Genomic DNA, 19,600 nt, shown 5'->3' on the forward strand with positions numbered 1-19,600 from the left:
TCTGATTTAAAAATAATTTTTAATGTAGGGAATCACTGATAATGCCTTTAACTAGCACTTCCTTGCACATCCTTCATTTCCATGTTACTCCAGCCTGACCAGCCAGCTTGGTTTTTAAGTTTTCATGGCTTAATTAGTTAGTATTTTGAAATCTTAACATCATCAATTGTGACTTGAGTGTTCAACTGTTCCATACTAATTCAGTTTGTCCATGTTCATAGTTATTCATGTCTATGTCATGTCATGTCATGAATGATTAATTCAACTTGCAATCCTACATCCCTTTCCAATTCAATTGAATTGAATTCAAATCAAATATTTTTGGAATTATCCAATTTGAGACAGATTTTAGACATGCATAGATTTAACTTTTAGGGAAACTGTTAAATAAAACTTAGTACAATTCATTCACTTTATTTTAACTTTAAATGATTGCAGTTGTGTTTAGAATTTCATTTGAATTATTCATCTTCAAAATATGTTTGAATTATTACTGTTAGAGTTAGACACATAGATGAACAATATGATATGATCTTGAATGAGTTTGATGCTTCAGGAAGTCAGCCTTGTGAAAGTAATTGATAATAATGCACACTTAATAAAGCACTAGTATCCATCGAGAGATGCTCATGGCGCTTCGCTAAAACAACTAGTGTACAATGATACAAACATATTATAACAATTAATGAAAAAACAGTTCATAAGTGTTGTATAATTCATGATATGCATTGAGTCAATTGTGTAACATGCACTAGTGATGGGCCGAATTTATGATATACATGTACACATTGGTGTAGACTTTGCTGCTTTGGTGCCATGATGAAGAAAGTGAAACAGTTACTCAAAGAATAATTTTACTCATCTGATTTGTGGAATGTATCACTATTTCCTTGTTCACTCGGTGTAGGGAATGCAGACCTGCCAACTGTCCCTCATTTTGAGGGACTGTCCCTCATTTGGGGTTTACCAAAGTGAAAATGAGTGACAGTCCTGTTTTCTGAAAATTTCAGTGATGGCAAATTTAAATGAAAGAACAGCAGAAAATTATGAAAATGTCACTTTAAAATTTGCTATAGCATTCTGTTTAGTCTATTGTGATAAATTCAGACCTGCAAAACCTTCTCTGAATTTTGAAAGTATTGCACACCTCAAGTTTTTGAATTTGTCGGTACCTGGTTTGTGTATATATACAATGTCCCTCATTCTGACTTCGATAGGTTGGCAGGTCTGGGAATGGTGAATGATGCAGCTTGTTATTGGTCGGAGACCGTTGCACCGTGATAGAGCAAGGAGAAGTATTACATTCCAAAAGCTCTCAAGTGAGCAAAATTATGCCTTTAACTGTTTAACTTTCTTCATCAATTGTGATATAGTCCTTATAAAACTACAAAACCATGGGAAAGTTGTTATTGGTCTTATGGCCAGAGGGTGTCACTCTCATGTTTGGTTGTACTTGGGTTACAAGTTCAAAACACTTGAACTCACTTGTTTCACTCCACCTACAATCCCCGAAAAATGTCGTTGAAACGCTTTAGGCATCTTGAATGAAATCCAAAGTGTATATTTAATGTGGATAAAATGTTCAATATTTGGAATTAGAAGAAAGCTGGGCCATCAATTAACACTTTTTCCTTCCCCACCCCCATCATTCAATGTTGCGACACTTTGGAGACACGCTGAACACATTTGCACGTTTCAACATTGCACGGGGAGTGGGGGACTAATTTTCCCTAAAGACGCTTTAATGTTTCAAGACATATTTCGGGATTGTATGAGGCAAACGCTAAAATTAACATCTGATTTTAATCTTTTGGCTATAACTTTAAAACTACTTGATAGAATCACTCCAAATTTTCAATGAATATTAGTTAGTGCATAAGCTATGATATGGGTATAAAATAAAACAACTAATTGTATCAATTTTGACTATATCGCCCTGCACTACAAGCAGGTTGCACCCCCCACCTGTGTATGTCTACAATCATAGATTGAATACAATAACGCTCTTTTCAAACATACTAATCTTACAGATGTGAGTGATCAGCATGATATAGTTCAATGCATAGGTATCGCGTGAACGCTGCAGTGCAGGGCAATATAGTCAAAAAACGACCTTTTTCACCTTTTTCAGACCAACGCCCCGAGCAAAAAAAACAAAAAAAGAACCAATAACAAAATCGCATTAGTGCGCTTATGAAGTAGGCCTACTCATGCAGAGATATCTTTAAAATTGATATTTTATTTGCGTGAAATGGTAAAGTGCGATTGTAAATCGTCCCATTGAATCACATAGTGATTTGACGGTTTACCCTAGCCTAATACTGAATATTAATACAAGGAGTTTCTTTAATTTAGAAATGGTAAACCGTTGACAAAATTCATAATTTAGGCCGATTTGGTGTCAACTTTTATTTGTAAAGTGTTTTGTTTGAAAGCTTGTTAAAAACTACATCTAATTTTACTATTTTACGTTTTGTTAGCTCTAACATTATTTACATTTTACTGATTTTAGCAAATGTAAATCGTCTGTCGAGATTTACCATTTTCATAATCACGAGAATGCAATGCGCACCCATATATCACGGAATCCCGTAATTATTTCAACATGACAGCGTGGTGTAATGGACAGTACTTCAGACGGTGAAACGGAAGGCTATTGGTTCGAGCCTCAACAGTTTCACCTTTTTTTTTTTTTTTTTTTTTTTTTTGTGTGACTTATTCAAACCAGTAAACTATTCTTCTGTATTCATGACAATTGACATTGTGAAACACGAAAATAAGTTTTAAAGCCCTAATTTATCTATGCCATGATAATTGATTTTATTTTAATTGTAATAAAGACACAAATAGATCCGGACATCTTTAAAGGTTATGAATATGGGCACTATAGCAATTGTAAGATAAACTATTCTTCTGTATTCATGACAATTGACATTATGAAACACGAAAATAAGTTTTAAAACCCTAATTTATCTATGGCATGATAATTGATTGTTTTTGTTTTAAATTGTAATAAAGACAAACATAGATCCGGACATCTTTAAAGGTCATGAATATGGGCACTATAGCAATTGTAAGATACCCTCCCCCACACACACACACCCACCCCCCACCCCTGCTCAAATTTCATACGTTTCATAAGTATTTTACTTATAGAGTGCTTGCACATAAGGTCATTAGTTCAAATCATCTCCTCTATAGGCGCGCTCCAGAAGATATGCAAATGGATGGAGTACAAAAGAATTATTTGACCACTACCTAAATAAAAGATGAGTTGTTTTATTTTGTGCCCACATCATAGCCTATCTATTAATGAATAGTCATGGACAATTTTTCACGCTTGGTACCTATGCATTGAACTATATCATGCTGATCACTCACATCTGTAAGATTAGTATGTTTGAAAAGAGCGCTATTGTATTCAATCTATGATTGTAGACATACACAGGTGATGGGTGCAAGCTGCTTGTAGTGCAGGGCGATATAGTCAAAATTGATACAATTAGTTGCTTTATTTTATACCCACATCATAGCTTATGCACTAACTAATATTCATTGAAAATTTGGAGTGATTCTATCAAGTAGTTTTAAAGTTATAGCCAAAAGATTAAAATCAGATGTTAATTTTAGCGTTTGCCTCAGACAATCCCGAAAAATGTCGTTGAAACGCTTTTAGGCATCTTGAATGAAATCCAAAGTGTATATTTAATGTGGATAAAAATGTTCAATATTTGGAATTAGAAGAAAGCTGGGCCATCAATTAACACTTTTCCTTCCCCACCCCCATCATTCAATGTTGCGACACTTTGGAGACACGCTGAACACATTTGCACGCGTTTCAACATTGCACGGGGAGTGGGGGACTAATTTTCCCTAAAGACGCTTTTAATGTTTCAAGACATATTTCGGGGATTGTAGGTCTAAAATAGGGAGCTGTTTAGGGATGATTATACTGTGTGCTGTTGTTATTGGCAGCCAACATATGTGGTGATATACCCTAGTATCAGCGGAATAAATGTAAAGCACTTTGATAACAGACTTCTGTTTCTACAGACACTATATAAATGCATACATTTATTTATTTATGGTGGAGAGCAGAATCTTTCTTTAAAATATCCTTTAAAAAATATAAAATCATTTGTTCACCCTTGTGGCTGGCTGGAGTAACATATTGTTCCTTGTGTTATTTTCTGTTGCTTGCAGGTTTTCTCCTAGATAATCAAGGGCTCAGTGAAGGCAGGGATAGTTATCTTGTTAAGTCAGGTCTGTACTTTGTAGTGATCCATAAATCCATCCCAAAAACTATTTCTGGATTGAACAGGTGTTTGTAGGAATGAAAGTTGGCAACAAAAGATTTTGATACAAGTTTTGAATCCTTTCCAATAAGGAATAAACATATAAAAAGATGACATGCTGCCAGTGACAAACACAAGTTGTGTGAAAGTTTTAGTATCTAGATTTGCTTTTTGTCTGAATTCATCCAAACTACAAATTTGTTGCCAATTTTCATTAAAAAAAGAATCCATTTAAAATAGACCATATAATTTGATAGATTGAATTTTGAAACTTCTTGTTTCATTCAGTCTAACAAATCATACCATCTCTGTTTTATGTAAAGTGCAGGCTTGACTTTTTTAATAGAATGCTATGTTATTTACTCATTTTAATATATTTTAAGCATTATTCTTTGGTAATTCTGTATTGTTACGGATATACTGACATTATTTGTTATCGTTTTTTGTATCAAGAAGTTTGAATTCTATTTGAGTAATTTGATAATTAGTAGTTGCACTATTTGGTGGCAAAAAACATAAAATGGAGTATGCAGGCTGTATCAAAATGATTGGTACCCATCAGTTTCCATTGGTTGTTGGTAAGACTAAAATGATTAAAAAAAACACATCATTTTGATACGGCCTGAGTCCATTGCGATGATTTTCTGTTTCCATTTGGTGTACTGAAATACACTAGTCTATATGATATGTAGATATCAGAAGGTATGTGTTGTTGAATTGTTGCTTAAAGTCAATTTAAGACCATTCAATAGACCTTTTAGGAAGATTTTACGAAAAAAAACACCACCAAACATACGCTACCATTAAACCAATCCAATTCTGATGATTTGAGCGTGTATTTTGACTACGCAGTTGACAATGCATTCAGTAAGCTGTGCCAAGTTAGAGCAATGCAGTATTGCTTGGTGTGATTGGTGTGAACAGTCATATCATGACCCTTGCTCGGTGAATGCACTCTCGCCAGTGTGTGATTGGTTGTGTTTATTGCATGCAACATCTTGCAGAACTAATCTTCGAAGATTTCCAAGTAGAGAGCTCTTTAAGAGCTTGGAGTATAGAAATATAATAAGTGCTTTCTTGAGTCCTTATAATTACAGTTTACATGTACATTCGAGCATTTTATGTGTCCAGCCACAGGCATCTGAAATGTCAGATCAGGCTACATTTGTGAAATGTCTGTTCCACAGACTACTATTTTCCAACAGTTAAAGCCCCTGTGCTTTGTATGCTGTGAATTATCGCATATTCATGAGGGCCAATTGTTCCATCGTGCCTTGCCTAACAATCATGCCAGTGTTGTGTATACGCGATAGAGCTTTACGTGTCTTCACGATGGACCGTAATAATGCGTGGTACATGCGTAGCAGTTTCGTCTGCCGCATTTCATGGAACAATCGGCCCTCATAGAGTGATACTGAGACTTTGACTGTTTGGAGTTTGTCTGTTATCTCTTTCGTCCATGGTCTGATCCTATGACTGTGCATACTATATAATGCTTATAATGTTAAGGGAATTTTACATGTGACTGATTTGAAAAAGCACTTAACATTTTTGTCCTCCAAACACCTGATATGATGCTGCAACATTGTAGCCAAACTGAACGCATTTTGAATTACTGCATTGACCAGAAGTTTATCGGGTGATGAGATTTTTGATTGTAAACATGGAGCCCTAATGCAGCAACCATGAAGTCACATATACTACTCTTGTCCTCCAGGACCATTACCCAGTGGCCGGGACAGGATTTTTTTCTGCGGGGGAAAAGTGATATTTTATGGAGGCAAAAATCTGAAAATTGGCTGTCTGACACAAAGTGAGGTCTGCTAAAAAATAACCAATTCCTATGTATGTCTTTGTCTATTTCAAACAGATGATGATGGTCAGGGCACATCTGTGACAACACTCAAGGCAACCTCAGATTCTGTTGGAAGTTCAGCAAAACCTACGGTAAGTTAGTGATATTTCAACATGAGGACCAAATGGAAGTTTTTGTGAACTTGTTTGAGAATGCCTTATATTATTACCAAGTGCACATATAGTCCTTGAACCCGGGACTCCAGTGGTGCAAGGCAAGGGAACAACTGCTGCACCAATTCTAATTTTGAAAACCAATACTTGCCAATCTTATTCAGTTTGAGAGATGTGGTACGACTCTGATAATTTGTAATTATATGATTGGGTCACTCAGTTGTGAGAAGTTTAGAATCGGTCTGAACTTTGAGAAGAGTAAAACTGCAGGGACTTATTTAACAATTTTTATAGCAAAAAGTCATAAAGACTAGGTCACTATAGTCCATATGCCTTCCTCGAGGCAGTAATTTAGATATTGTTTTTCATTGCATCTTTAAACATAATGATGATATGTATAGAAAAATATACATTTTAATTATAGCAAAAAAAAAGCATTGTTTTCGTGGAATGAGATTTTTCACCCCCAGTGAGACAATCTGTGTACCCTGATTGTAAAACAACCCTTATTGGGGTATGGGCGCTTATTGGGGTATGGGCACTTATTGGGGTGTGGGCACTTATTGGCGTATGGGTGCTTATAGAATTCATTGCGAGCAAGTTTGGGCCCGATCGGACAAAGTTTGAAATGTACAAATCATTTGCAGCAATGCATTCTGGGTAGACATTACAGTGCATTTCAAATTGGGCAGATAGCCAAAAGCTGAATGAAACCTGCTTGGGCAGCTTGAAACTTGTTGTAGATTGTCTACTGGATTCTTTTTATCCACTTGCTGCTTTGTATCCACGTGGGGTATTTTCCCCTATTTGACCTTTGACCTTGACCTCCGATGACCTTGAAAACCACATGGCCAACATGCTTTTCCCGATACCTATCTATATGCGAAATTTCAGCGTGATGCGTCGAAGCACGGCGAAACGCATAGCCGGACAGACAGATAGACAGAGACCGCTTATTATTTTATTAGTATACTAGTGCACCTGCAGCTATGAGAGCCCTGATGCTGTGAGAGCACTGGCATGATAGCATTTCTGTTTGACCCCAGATGACCTTGGTGTATTTTTTTTCATGGCCCCCTCATACAAAGGATTCCACCTATCAAGTTTAAGCCCAATAGGGCAAAGTTTAAATTTAGCCCCTACATGACCTTTGACCTTGGTTGACCTCAATGTTATTTTATGCATATATTCCCTCGCATCAAGGATTCCACCCACCAATTTTGAGCCCGATAGGACAAAGTTTGAAATCCATGACCTTTGACCTCGGATGACCTCCATATAATGTTTTTCATGCTTCCCTCATACGAAGGTTTCGACCCACCAAGTTTGAAATTTGACCCCTCTGTAATGACCTTTGACCTCGGTTGACCTTGATTTTATTTCGCGCATTATATTCCCCTCCTATCAAGGATTCCACCCACCAAATTTGGGCCCGATCGGACAAAGTTTGAAATTTTGACCTTTGACCTTGACCTCCGATGACCCTCAAAACCACATGGCCGACATGCTTTTCCCAATACCTACCTATATCCAAAATTTCAGCCCGATGCGTCGAAGTGCGGCAAAACGCATAGCCGGACAGACAGACAGATAGATAGATAGATACACAGATACACAGACAGATAGAGACCGCTTATTATTTTATTAGTATAGATAGACTAGTGCACCTGCAGCTGTGAGAGCCCTGATGCTGTGAGAACACTGGCATGATAGCGATACTGAATTTTTTTCATGCTCCCCTCATACGAAGGATTCCACCTATCAAGTTTAAGCCCAATAGGGCAAAGTTTAAATTTAGCCCCTACATGACCTTTGACCTCAATTTTGTTTTATGATATATTCCCTCGTATCAAGGATTCCACCCACCAAGTTTGAGCCCGATAGGACAAAGTTTGAAATCCATGACCTTTGACCTCGGATGACCTCCATATAATGTTTTTCATGCTCCCCTCATACGAAGGTTTCGACCCACCAAGTTTGAGCCCGATCTGACCAAGTTTGAAATTTGACCCCTCCGTAATGACCTTTGACCTCAGTCGACCTCGATTTTATTTTGGGCATATATTCCCCTCATATCAAGGATCCCACCCACCAAGTTTGGGCCCGATTGGACAAAGTTTGAAATTTTGACCTTTGACCTTGACCTCCGATGACCTTCAAAACTACCCGGTAAACAGCGCCCGCCCGGTACCCATCTATGTCTGCAATATCGGAACGATGCGTCGAAGCGCAGCGAAACGCATAGCCGGACAGACACACAGACAGACAGACAGACAGAGCTCATGATTATTATAGTACTAGTGCACCTGCAGCTGTGAGAGCCCTGATGCTGTGAGAGCACTGGCATGATAGCGATACTGTTTGACCCCAGATGACCTTTGACCTCGGTGTAATCTTTTTCATGCTCCCCTCATATGACAGATTCCACCTATCAAGTTTAAGCCCAATAGGGCAAAGTTTAAATTTAGCCCCTACATGACCTTTGACCTCGTTTGACCTCCATTTTGTTTTGCCCATATATTCCCATCGTATCAAGGATTCCACCCACCAAGTTTGAGCCTGATAGGACAAAGTTTGAAATCCATGACCTTTGACCTTTGACCTCAGATGACCTCCATATAATGTTTTTCATGCTCCCCTCATACGAAGGTTTCGACCCACCAAGTTTGAGCCCGATCGGGCAAAGTTTGAAATTCGACCCCTCCGTAATGACCTTTGACCTCAGTTGACCTCGATTTTATTTCGCGCATTATATTCCCCTCCTATCAAGGATTCCACCCACCAAGTTTGGGCCCGATCGGACAAAGTTTGCAATTTTGACCTTTGACCTTGACCTCCGATGACCTTCAAAACCACATGGCCAACATGCTTTTCCCAAGACCTATCTATATCCCAAATTTCAGCACGATGTCGTCAAGCGCGAAACGCATAGCCGGACAGACAGATAGATACACAGATAGACAGAGACCGCTTATTATTTTATTAGTACTAGTGCACCTGCGGCTGTGAGAGCCCAGATGCTGTGAGTGCACTGGCATGATAGCGATACTGTTTGACCCCAGATGACCTTTGACCTATCAAGTTTAAGCCCAATAGGGCAAAGTTTAAATTTAGCCCCTACATGACCTTTGACCTCGGTTGACCTCAATTTTGTTTTATGCATATATTCCCTCCTATCAAGGATTGCACCCACCACGTTTGAACCCGATAGGACAAAGTTTGAAATCCATGACCTTTGACCTTTGACCTCGGATGACCTCCATATAATGTTTTTCATGCTCCCCTCATACAAAGGTTTCGACCCACCACGTTTGAGCCCGATCGGACAAAGTTTGAATTTTGACCCCTCCGTAATGACCTTTGACCTCGGTTGACCTCGATTTTATTTCGTGCATTATAGTCCCCTCCTATCAAGGATTCCACCCACCAAGTTTGGGCCCGATCGGACAACGTTTGAAATTTTGACCTTAGACCTTGACCTCCGATGACCTTCAAAACCACATGGCCAACATGCTTTTCCCGATACCTATCTATATGCGAAATTTCAGCGATGCGTCGGAAGCACGGCGTAAACGCATAGCCGGACACACAGACACACAGACAGAGCTTATGATTATTATAGTATAGACTAGTTCACCCGTTGCTGTGAGAGTAACTGATGGCAATGCTATTTGACCCCTGATGACTTTTTGACACGTTCTCCTCATATCGAGGATTCTTTCTACCACTTTTAAGCCCAGTTGGGCATACTGACCCCATATGACCTTTGCCCTCGAAAGTGACCTAGGTTTGATTTTGTTCATGCTCCCATGATATGGAGAATTACTTTCACCAAGTTTTACCCGAAATTAGGCGAAGTTTAAAATGCAGCCCCTGGATGACCTTTGACCTCGATTATATTTTTACGTGTTCCCCTCATATCAAGGTTTGAGCCCAATCGGACAAAGTTTGAAATTTGAACCCTCCGTAATGACCTTTGACCTCGGTTGACCTCGCATTTTATTTCGCGCATATATTCCCATGGTATCAAGGATTCCACCTACCAAGTTTGAGCCCGATCAGACAAAGTTTGAAATTTGAACCTCCGTGATGACCTTTGACCTCGGTTAACCTCTGATTTTGTTTCGCTCATATATTCCCCTGGTATCAAGGATTCCACCCACCAAGTTTGAGCCCGATCAGACAAAGTTTGAAATTTGAACCCTCCGTAATGACCTTTGACCTCGGTTGACCTCACATTTTATTTCGCGATATATTCCCCTGGTATCAAGGATTCCTCCCACCAAGTTTGAGCCCGATCGGACAAAGTTTGAAATTTGAACCCTCCGTAATGACCTTTGACCTCGGTTGACCTCGGATTTTATTTCGCGCATACATTCCCCTCGTATCAAGGATTCCACCCACCAAGTTTGAGCCCGATCGGACAAAGTTTGAAATTTTGACCTTTGACCTTGACCTCCGTGACCTTCCAAACCACCGGTCAACATGCTTTTCCCGATACCTATCCATATCCGAAATATCGGATCGATGCGTCGAAGCGCGGTGAAACGCATAGCCGGACACACAGACACACACACACACAGACTTCGCTGGTTATTTTAGTATAGTAGATAGATAGATATCATCTTGGATATTAATAAATCTTGTTGATTGATTGAAATTTTGCAGGCTACTGAAAAGGAACGGTTGGAAAAATCAAAGGAGGAATTCTTAGAGGCACAAGTAAGTTGTCTTTATTAGGAAATTATATTTATTTAAGTTTATATTGTTAAGTTTTCAACATTAATCCTGAATTCATGATTTTCATGTCCAATACTATAGACGAATCCAATAAGCCAAGTGATGGGCAATTCATTTGGCCATTACTGGACCCCATCCATAACAAACTGGGTGGATTAAAGTCCCTTAAGGTGGTACCACACCCCTTGATAAATTTTTGAATATTTTCGCATTTTTCTCAAAAAATAACTACACACTGGTAACAAAAGTTATGTATATTATAGGGGCAAGGAATCCAGTTACTGCACTAGAATTTCAGTGACTCAAGACAAGTAGTTATTGATTTATTGATCAATATTGGTTTTCCCTCATTTTTGACTGTAACTCCACAACTGTTGTCTGTGCTGAAATAAAATTTTCAGTGCAGTAGTTGTAGTCCTTTCCCCTATAATTACATATCTTACTTGTCACCAATGCGCTATAATTTTTGAGAAAAATGCAAAGATAGGCACAAAATTGGCTAGGGGTGTAGTACCACCATAAAGAATCAATCTTATATTGTATTGTATTGTATGCTTTCATCATTCTTTTGTCTAAGTGTAATGTGGGTAATGTAATGTGGTTTAAAATCCGTGCCAAGTCTGCATCATTTCAGATGGGATGGGACCCAGCTATGGCTGCCATTGAGGTGTAAGAGTGTGTGAAATTGGATTCGTCTACATGAAAATTTAGATTTGCAGGATTTTCCCAGGATTTTCTATTGATATAGACTATTTACATTGTAAAGCCCATTTTAGCATTTTTAGCACAGTTTGATTAAGTTATTTTGCAGGTCATCGGGACAAGTTTGTAATTTAGGCTGCCTTTGAAATTTGGGCTATTTGGCCCGGGGGTTTCTCCCTGGTTGAAGGTATACAGGGATGTGCCACAGTTTTGGGATTTCAGCGATTTTGTTATATTGATGGGTGGGTTTTCAGTGTAGACCAAGGCGCCCAGTTGGGCACATTATGGCAAAAATCACCCTTAAAAGCGCCCAATTAGGGCAACTTGGGTGCTTTATGTTGAAAATTGGTAGCAAAAATACCAAAAAGTAGGTATAGATAAAGTAAGCGTCTGAAATTTTGTGTGGCATATCCCCGTACATACAAATTTTTTGAAGACCCCCCTGGGCTGTTTGGTATTCTATTTTGATTTGTTACATTGGTACTTAGGCTCTCACAGTTATCATTGTTATACAACAATTTATTGTATAACAATTTGAAGTGAAAAATTAGTAAATTAAGATTTTTTTAATGACCAAGTTGGTAAGAATACTTGACTAGTGACCTTGAGGTCATGGTTTCTGATTACTAGACTAGCTGATTGGTAGGAATAATAACTTCTTTCTTATATGATGTTTTATCATGTTTTTTTTTACATTTCTGAACAGTTACGATATCAAAGAGAAATAGAGAGGCTAGAAAAGGAAAACAAAGCCCTGAAGAAATCACTGCTACTAAGGGGTGATAAGAATGCCGTACATAGGAAAGAAAAAGTAAGTGATGGTGTGTTGATAAGAACAAAGCCCTGAAGAAATCTCTGATACTAAGGGGTGATAAAAGAGTTGGGCGACTATCATTTTTGGTGGAACGCATAGTGGGAACACCCTATATCAGTGTATGTTACTAGCTTACTTAATTACTAGCTTACTTACTAGGTTACTAACTGACTAACCATTTGGTCTTAAATGGGCATATCTCGACATGCCAAGAAGCTATAACCCTCCAAGGGGTGTCAAATGAAATAGAAAAAAATAAGAAATACAATAAAAAACACATGGGGTTCTTCTCCTAATATTTTTAAAGTTACGTCCATTTTACTCCCCCTCCCAAGTGAGCTTCAATTTAGTGCAGCTGTATGGTTAACAGACCTTAGGACACTCTTGAGGCAACTCGCCAAATCCTAAATATATTTGAAATAAAGATCCTATAACCTCTTATAGGATTTTACAATGTTGTGGATGGGGGTGCATTATAATATAACCCTTTAAATGTAGAAAGAACGAGAGAGAGTATAGTCAGTTAAATGAGTAAAACATAAATAATTGAATTGATTAATAAATTATATTTAATGTCATCCGATTTCAAAGGCAGAGGTCAACCGAGGTCAAAGGTCATATGAGGTGAACGGGATAGGCTTAACTTTATTTTAGGATAAGTTATGGCTTTTGGACTGAAAAAAGGACAAATCTAATGTGTAATTATAAGTCTTGTTTGTCTGGAAAATGTTGTAAATACTGTAAGATGATATGTATTTGTATTTGATGATTGATTTGTTCCCATATTTTGCAGAAATCTTTAATAGATATGTACTCTGAGGTACTGGATGACCTAGCAGACAATGATGACAGCTATAGGATGACAGATCATCTACCAAGGGTAAATATTGATTAGTCTACCTCACAGAATTAAAACCAGAGAACCTGGACTCCCTATACCACAACGTACAATAGAGCTGTCAGCTATGGGGGAAAATTGGGCGTATTCTGGTCCTTGCCGACGGTTTGTGGAAACGAACAAAAGTAAATCTGTGTCTCGTCTGAAGCGTTTAGGTATCGCATACAGGTCGCATCAAGTGCGTCTCTCAAATGCGTCTAGTATGTGATGTTGCGCTCGCATGACAACGATTGCCTGGAGAGCATTCAGAACGAAACATGCTATATGACGAGCTACTAGTGAGGGTAATGATCCTGATTACCAAGCGTGTATTTGTAAAATTTTACCGCCTCAAAATCAACATTCTTTTAACATTTTTGTTTGTTACTTGAGAATTCTTTCATGAATTCACAATGAGTTTTCAATGAAGAGGCTAGTGTTTGAGCAGGCTTTGGTCCAATTAATTTAAGCACAACATGATATAAAATGGAAAAAAAAATTACTTTGTTCTTCAGACTGCAAATTTTAAAAGACAGCTGCAGCTATATTGTCATTGTGTGATTATTGAGCCTCAACAAGGGTGTTGCTGTGTACTGTGCTGATGTAACACCAAGCTTCAAAATAACCAGGCACCCAGGAGCCATTTACCCAATGGTCATAACATTTTGGCTCCTTGGTCCACACCAAAATCATATGAACCAGACTCTACATTTTGTTTTCAATACAGCCTGGTAGTTACAGCAGGTTTTGTATTTAATGTGTACAATTGAAATTTAAATGACTCTTAGCTCTTTAAAAAGGACTCATGGTTCACTAGATAAATCTCAGGACCAGGAGCTGCTTTTTCCAAATGTGTGGCTCCTGGTCCAGATCTGAATATTTTGAGGCTTGTGTAACACTATCCCTCTATTCCCCTATATATGATACAAATGTTAACTCAAAATGATGAAATTATTTTGTTGTGTAGGTAGTAGTAGTTGGAGATCAAAGTGCAGGGAAAACAAGTGTATTGGAAATGATTGCACAAGCTAGAATATTCCCAAGGTAAGAAGCTGAGTGTATAATTTCAATAACTCTTCCTATACCTGTGTACAGGAGCCAAGCGGTGTTAATCGGTGATGAATCCAGTCCAGTAGCGTATACGCGAACACAAGGTTACGCGTAGGTGTTACGAATGAGCGCGTAAAATTTGTCATACATGGAACGTATGCGTAAACATGAACTCTCTTATATTGGTGGTAGCAGCTAAATATTACCGCTTTATTCTTTAGTTTAATTGCTGATATCAACAGAGAAATACCGTGATCTTCTTGTAAGGTTAAGTGGCAATGACAAACGGACATTCTGAATGAAAGAAACATGTGAATTGGACGATCTGTAGCTTGTTTTGTTGTTGAAAGGGATGATTCAATCATGTTTCACCGTTGTTTCTTCACCGATTAACAACTCGTGTCCAATGCGTCTGCGTGGTTTACTTTGCTCGGGCGCAGTAAACCACCCAGACAACGCGGACGCATCGTTGTTAATCAGTGATGAACAACGGTGAAACATGATTAAATCCCTAAATCACCACTATATTATTAAGACATTTCTGACCATGAGGCAAAAAATTGCTGTACTACAAATCGAACCAATCAAGATTTTCATTTTGGGGATTTTAACCTTTTTTTTGCTATATGCATATAAAATTAGATGTGTTTTTGATTTATTTTTTTGGTAAGAGTGAATAAATTTTGAACAATATTAGAAGAGACTTTTTGATATGTTGATTTACACAGGGGCCATGGTGAAATGATGACCAGATCACCAGTCAAAGTTACCCTGAGTGAGGGACCTCATCATGTAGCACAATTCAAAGATAGCAATAGAGAATTTGACTTGACCAAAGAAACTGAGGTAAGTAAGTTAGTAGAAACTCTGATAGGATACCTTCTCATCCTCTTCCTCTTCCTTTCCTTCCAGTTTGCCCCTCCCCCCCTTTTCTTTATTTTATCCCCATAATTAAATTAGGAAGCACATTTATTTAGTTTTTAACAGTAGTATAACAGTATTAACTGTATTTTGCATTTTTATTCTGTAGTTGAAAGCCTTGAGGTCAGAAATTGAGCTGAGGATGAAAAACAGTGTCCAGCAGGGAAAGACCATCAGTACAGAAGTAAGTGTCGCTCGCTATTGGCACTTTGTACGGATGTTACCAAAACAAGGTTCTCCCTGCAAATGCACGCATCAACACAATATGGCAAAATGCTTTACAAAGCGGTAATTAAAGCATGCGTATAAAAAGTGTAAGCAACACAACATGCACTTTGCAAGTAGAAACTTGTTTTGAGATGATAATGTAAAGTGTCAATAAATAAATAAATATTCTAAACATTATGCAGATTTGCAAAGTATTAAAACTGATAAGATTTGTGTATTGTACCATCACCAACATAACAAAAGTTTGGTATTTTGAAACTGTTGTTGAACAGCTCATATATATATTTACATTTCACTCTTATCTTATGCCAATCACAGTAATTGTACATTTTAAGAAACCGGATTCATCTCAGGTAAATGGACCAATCACAGGTGATGTGATGGAATACAGGTCAATTACATGAATGATTAACGAGTACTGGGATTTTTTGAATCAGACAGAAATTACAATCATCTTATTTCAGACCAGACTTGAAAAGTAACAAATTAATAGAAGACAAAAACACCCAAGACTGACGTTGAATTATATATCAGCGCATCCATCTGAATGGCTTCGAAAACATTGCAGTTTTACCTGTGTATTCCATCAACTTCGATCTCCAGGCTCAAGTCTCAAATTCTCAATATTTTAATGCAAGCGTCAATTTTAAGCTTGAACCTACCCACCTCAAACCTCGACATATTATAGACGCCGAGTCGATGCCGATCAATAATATGTCGAGGACTTGAGGTGGGTAGGTTCAAGCTTCAAATTGACATAAAGCCTAAGGAAGCTTAAGAAAATATCCCGATAGGGCCGATATCATGATATTTTTTCCCTGAGGTGTGTGATATAGAAAACTCTGGCGATGCCCATGACTTTTTTATCACAGATATAATATACTATATCTAAATTAAATTTTGTTTCAGTTTTAAGCATTATGTAGAATAAAAGTGAAATTTTACATACTCACCTTTGTAGTAGAGGTTCCAAGAAATTTTTAGAAATGTTAAACTGTAGACATTTTGCTTTGCAGGTGATCTCTCTGAGTGTGCGTGGACCTGGTATACAAAGAATGGTGCTCGTAGACTTGCCTGGAATTATTAGTGTAAGTACTTAGAAGGCCTAGAAGATTTCTTACCTTCCCAGAATCCATTGCAACATGACACATCGTCCCATTTCATCAAATAATACTCCCATTACTTTGTACAGGTTCCCTTTGTTTTTATTTTGGGAATAGACTGCTAATCTTGGGTCGATAGTCAAGAAATAAACATTTTTTGTTTATTGAGGTACATTTCGTCACTATCGACTTAAGGGATCTAGAATGAGCGTTTATGGCGTTTCTACAGTATTTTTTGTGGGACATGAGAGCACCTCAGACGTATCGAATTGCATTCTGAATATGAAGCATGTCTTTCTGATATCAAATAATTTTCATTTTTGAAATTCACGATATAATACAAATTTTATGACAAATTATTAAAATTTGATATTTTTCAAATTTTTGATATATAACAGTCCTCGAAATAAATTTTATAAATCTAATGATATATTCATAAAGTGTATGTAGCTGGGAGGAAAAGCCGGCGATCAATTGAAAATTTTGACCTTTCATATTGAAGATATGGATTTTTTTACCAAAAAGACCTCTTTTTTTTGGTGTTTTGGGAAAAAAATCCATATCTTCAATACGAAAGGTCAAAATTTTCAATTGATCATCGGCTTTTCATCCCACCTACATACACTATAAGTATAAATCATCAGATTTATAAAGTTTACTTCGAGTACTGTTAAATATCAAAAATATCAATTTTTAATGATTTGCCATAAAATGCGAATTTCAAAAAATCAAAATTATTTGATATCAGAAGGACATTCTTCGTATTCAGAATGCAATTCGATATGTCTGATGTGTTCTAATGTCCCACAATAAATACTGTCCAAACGTTCATACTCCTTCCCTTAAGTTGCACCATCAGAAAATTGAAATGAGAGAAATGCATTATGGGAAGTGTAAGATATCTTCTCTGTTTACTAAGAATTTCAATTCAATGAACACAGCTTTCAACAGCTGTTCATGTTCAATCTAAGCGCGATCATATTTTGCATATGGTCATTTTCACAGTAAAGGGTGTAACTTTTGACTTTTTGGGTCAAAATTTCAAACCACTTAAATATGTTTCTGTTTACTGAAATCATGCATAGAAGCAACTTAAATTCCAGTAAAATAATGTTTCAAGGCTTAAACCTTTTGATTTCTAATAAAAATTTGACATTTCCATAACATTTTAGTTAAAATCTAAGAAAAAATGTATTTTACATAACCTCAGAAAATTATGACATGAAAGCTGGAATACATGTGAAATCCCATTCCAAAGTAAGTCAACAGATATAAGTTAAATTTTATACCATGTTTTGCTATGTTTGTAATTGCAGTTTTGAAAATTTTTAACATCAAGTGTCATTTATAATGGAAATTTCCAAACCTTAAACATATTTTTTAAGTTTTAATTGGGTTCCTAAAATAATTTGAATGTCTAACTTCATGTACAAATACTACTTGATGAAAGGAACCTCCCAGCCAAGTTTCACAGAAATTGGAGTTATTTTTAGAATTGGCAATTCAAGCGATTTGTGTTTCGGAGGCTTCAGTTAACAACACAGGTGATCATAAAAGTAAAATATTTGGCTAACCACTACAAGTTGACATAAAAAAATAGGTAAAAATATCACAATTACCAATTTTCATGCTTTGCTTCTAAGTATTGAATTTCAGTTGTGACAAAAATTAAATTATCACAGCAAGTCATTTTTTTTTTTTTCGAGGCTTCATGTTAACAATTGTTAAACATTGCAGAAGTAGTTTTTTTGAAAACAACAGTGTTGGGATCATCTATGCTGTTATTTTCTTGTGTATATTGAATCAATGATTCTATGCGGCAGATATTGTAGATTTATCACATGTTAATTTTTTCACCCATTTGTTAAGTATGGTGTTTTTTGCATGTGAAGCCTCCGAAACAGGCTTTTTTGGGTATCGGTATATTTTTCAAACATTAACCATAATGTCAAAATTTTTTTTAATTTATGACATTCTGCACATATCAAGTAATAATTACAATGCAGATATCAGTATGAAACACACCAATTTAGATATGCATAGATGATAATTAATCTTATTGTTGTTTCGGAGGCTTCATTTGTTTCGGAGGCTTAAGATAATTAGCACGCCTAATCTTGTGAGCTCAGGTCATGAATCAGGAGTGATTTGAGACAAGGTACATGGGGATGCCATGGTTGTGAGTACTCTGACTTTCAGGAAATTATGTCGCATTCCTGAAATGATTGGGAACCCAAGCATGACACACAGATTAGATTATAAATATGCACCATCAGGGAAACAAAGTTGCAAATATGGTAGAGGGACATGCAAACATGGCGGAGACTGAACTCTCCTTGTCTGATATTGTAAGTCTGAATATAATGTTCAAACAAAAGCCATTTGCATAAAAAGTTACCTTTTGCAGAGTCTTGGTTAGCAGCGACGTAGCTTGCGACACCATGTAGTCTTCATTCAATCACCTGACCACCCAACAAAAACCATATAGTAAATACACTTTAGACTGAAGAGACAAAATCATCTGGCAACAGAAACATGGCTTTATTAAAAATACTATCATTTGTAATTTTATTTTCAATACAGACTCCAAATTCAACAAATGTCATTCTTCCTTGTGGTTACATGCATGTGTAAACATAAATATAAAAATAAAACTTAATTATATACATTGTAGGCTTAGAAATAATACATACAATAATCATCAGGTATTTACAAATTTGAAGAATATTCTGGCTGTACAATTTGCAGGCTTAGTAGATTTAATATTCTTATACAATGTTTTACTTGTATACATAAATACTTTGTAGGTTATTCCAGTTTACAGCATTCCTCTATAAGAGACTATGTTTTAATTATCTGTTCCTTTTCTAAACTTATTTGAGTTTTATAAATCTAAGATTTA

General features: G+C 36.9%; 1 protein-coding gene across 2 annotated transcripts in view; it reads left to right on the plus strand.

Annotated features, from left to right (window-relative positions):
• LOC140156860 (dynamin-like GTPase OPA1, mitochondrial) overlaps positions 1 to 19,600 on the plus strand; it is a 140,635-nt gene that overhangs the window by 6,280 nt on the left and 114,755 nt on the right. The window contains exons 4-12 of one of the 2 annotated variants that reach the window (XM_072179856.1): positions 4,204 to 4,263; positions 6,166 to 6,242; positions 10,932 to 10,985; positions 12,412 to 12,516; positions 13,313 to 13,399; positions 14,364 to 14,440; positions 15,175 to 15,292; positions 15,477 to 15,551; positions 16,612 to 16,683. In XM_072179856.1, coding sequence (XP_072035957.1) covers positions 4,204 to 4,263; positions 6,166 to 6,242; positions 10,932 to 10,985; positions 12,412 to 12,516; positions 13,313 to 13,399; positions 14,364 to 14,440; positions 15,175 to 15,292; positions 15,477 to 15,551; positions 16,612 to 16,683 — 725 coding nt within the window. The remainder of the gene's footprint in view (positions 1 to 4,203; positions 4,264 to 6,165; positions 6,243 to 10,931; positions 10,986 to 12,411; positions 12,517 to 13,312; positions 13,400 to 14,363; positions 14,441 to 15,174; positions 15,293 to 15,476; positions 15,552 to 16,611; positions 16,684 to 19,600) is intronic. The other variant, XM_072179857.1, reaches the window with a different exon arrangement.

Source organism: Amphiura filiformis, chromosome 7, assembly GCF_039555335.1.
Source record: "Amphiura filiformis chromosome 7, Afil_fr2py, whole genome shotgun sequence".
NCBI classification, from domain to species: Eukaryota; Metazoa; Echinodermata; class Ophiuroidea; order Amphilepidida; family Amphiuridae; genus Amphiura; species Amphiura filiformis.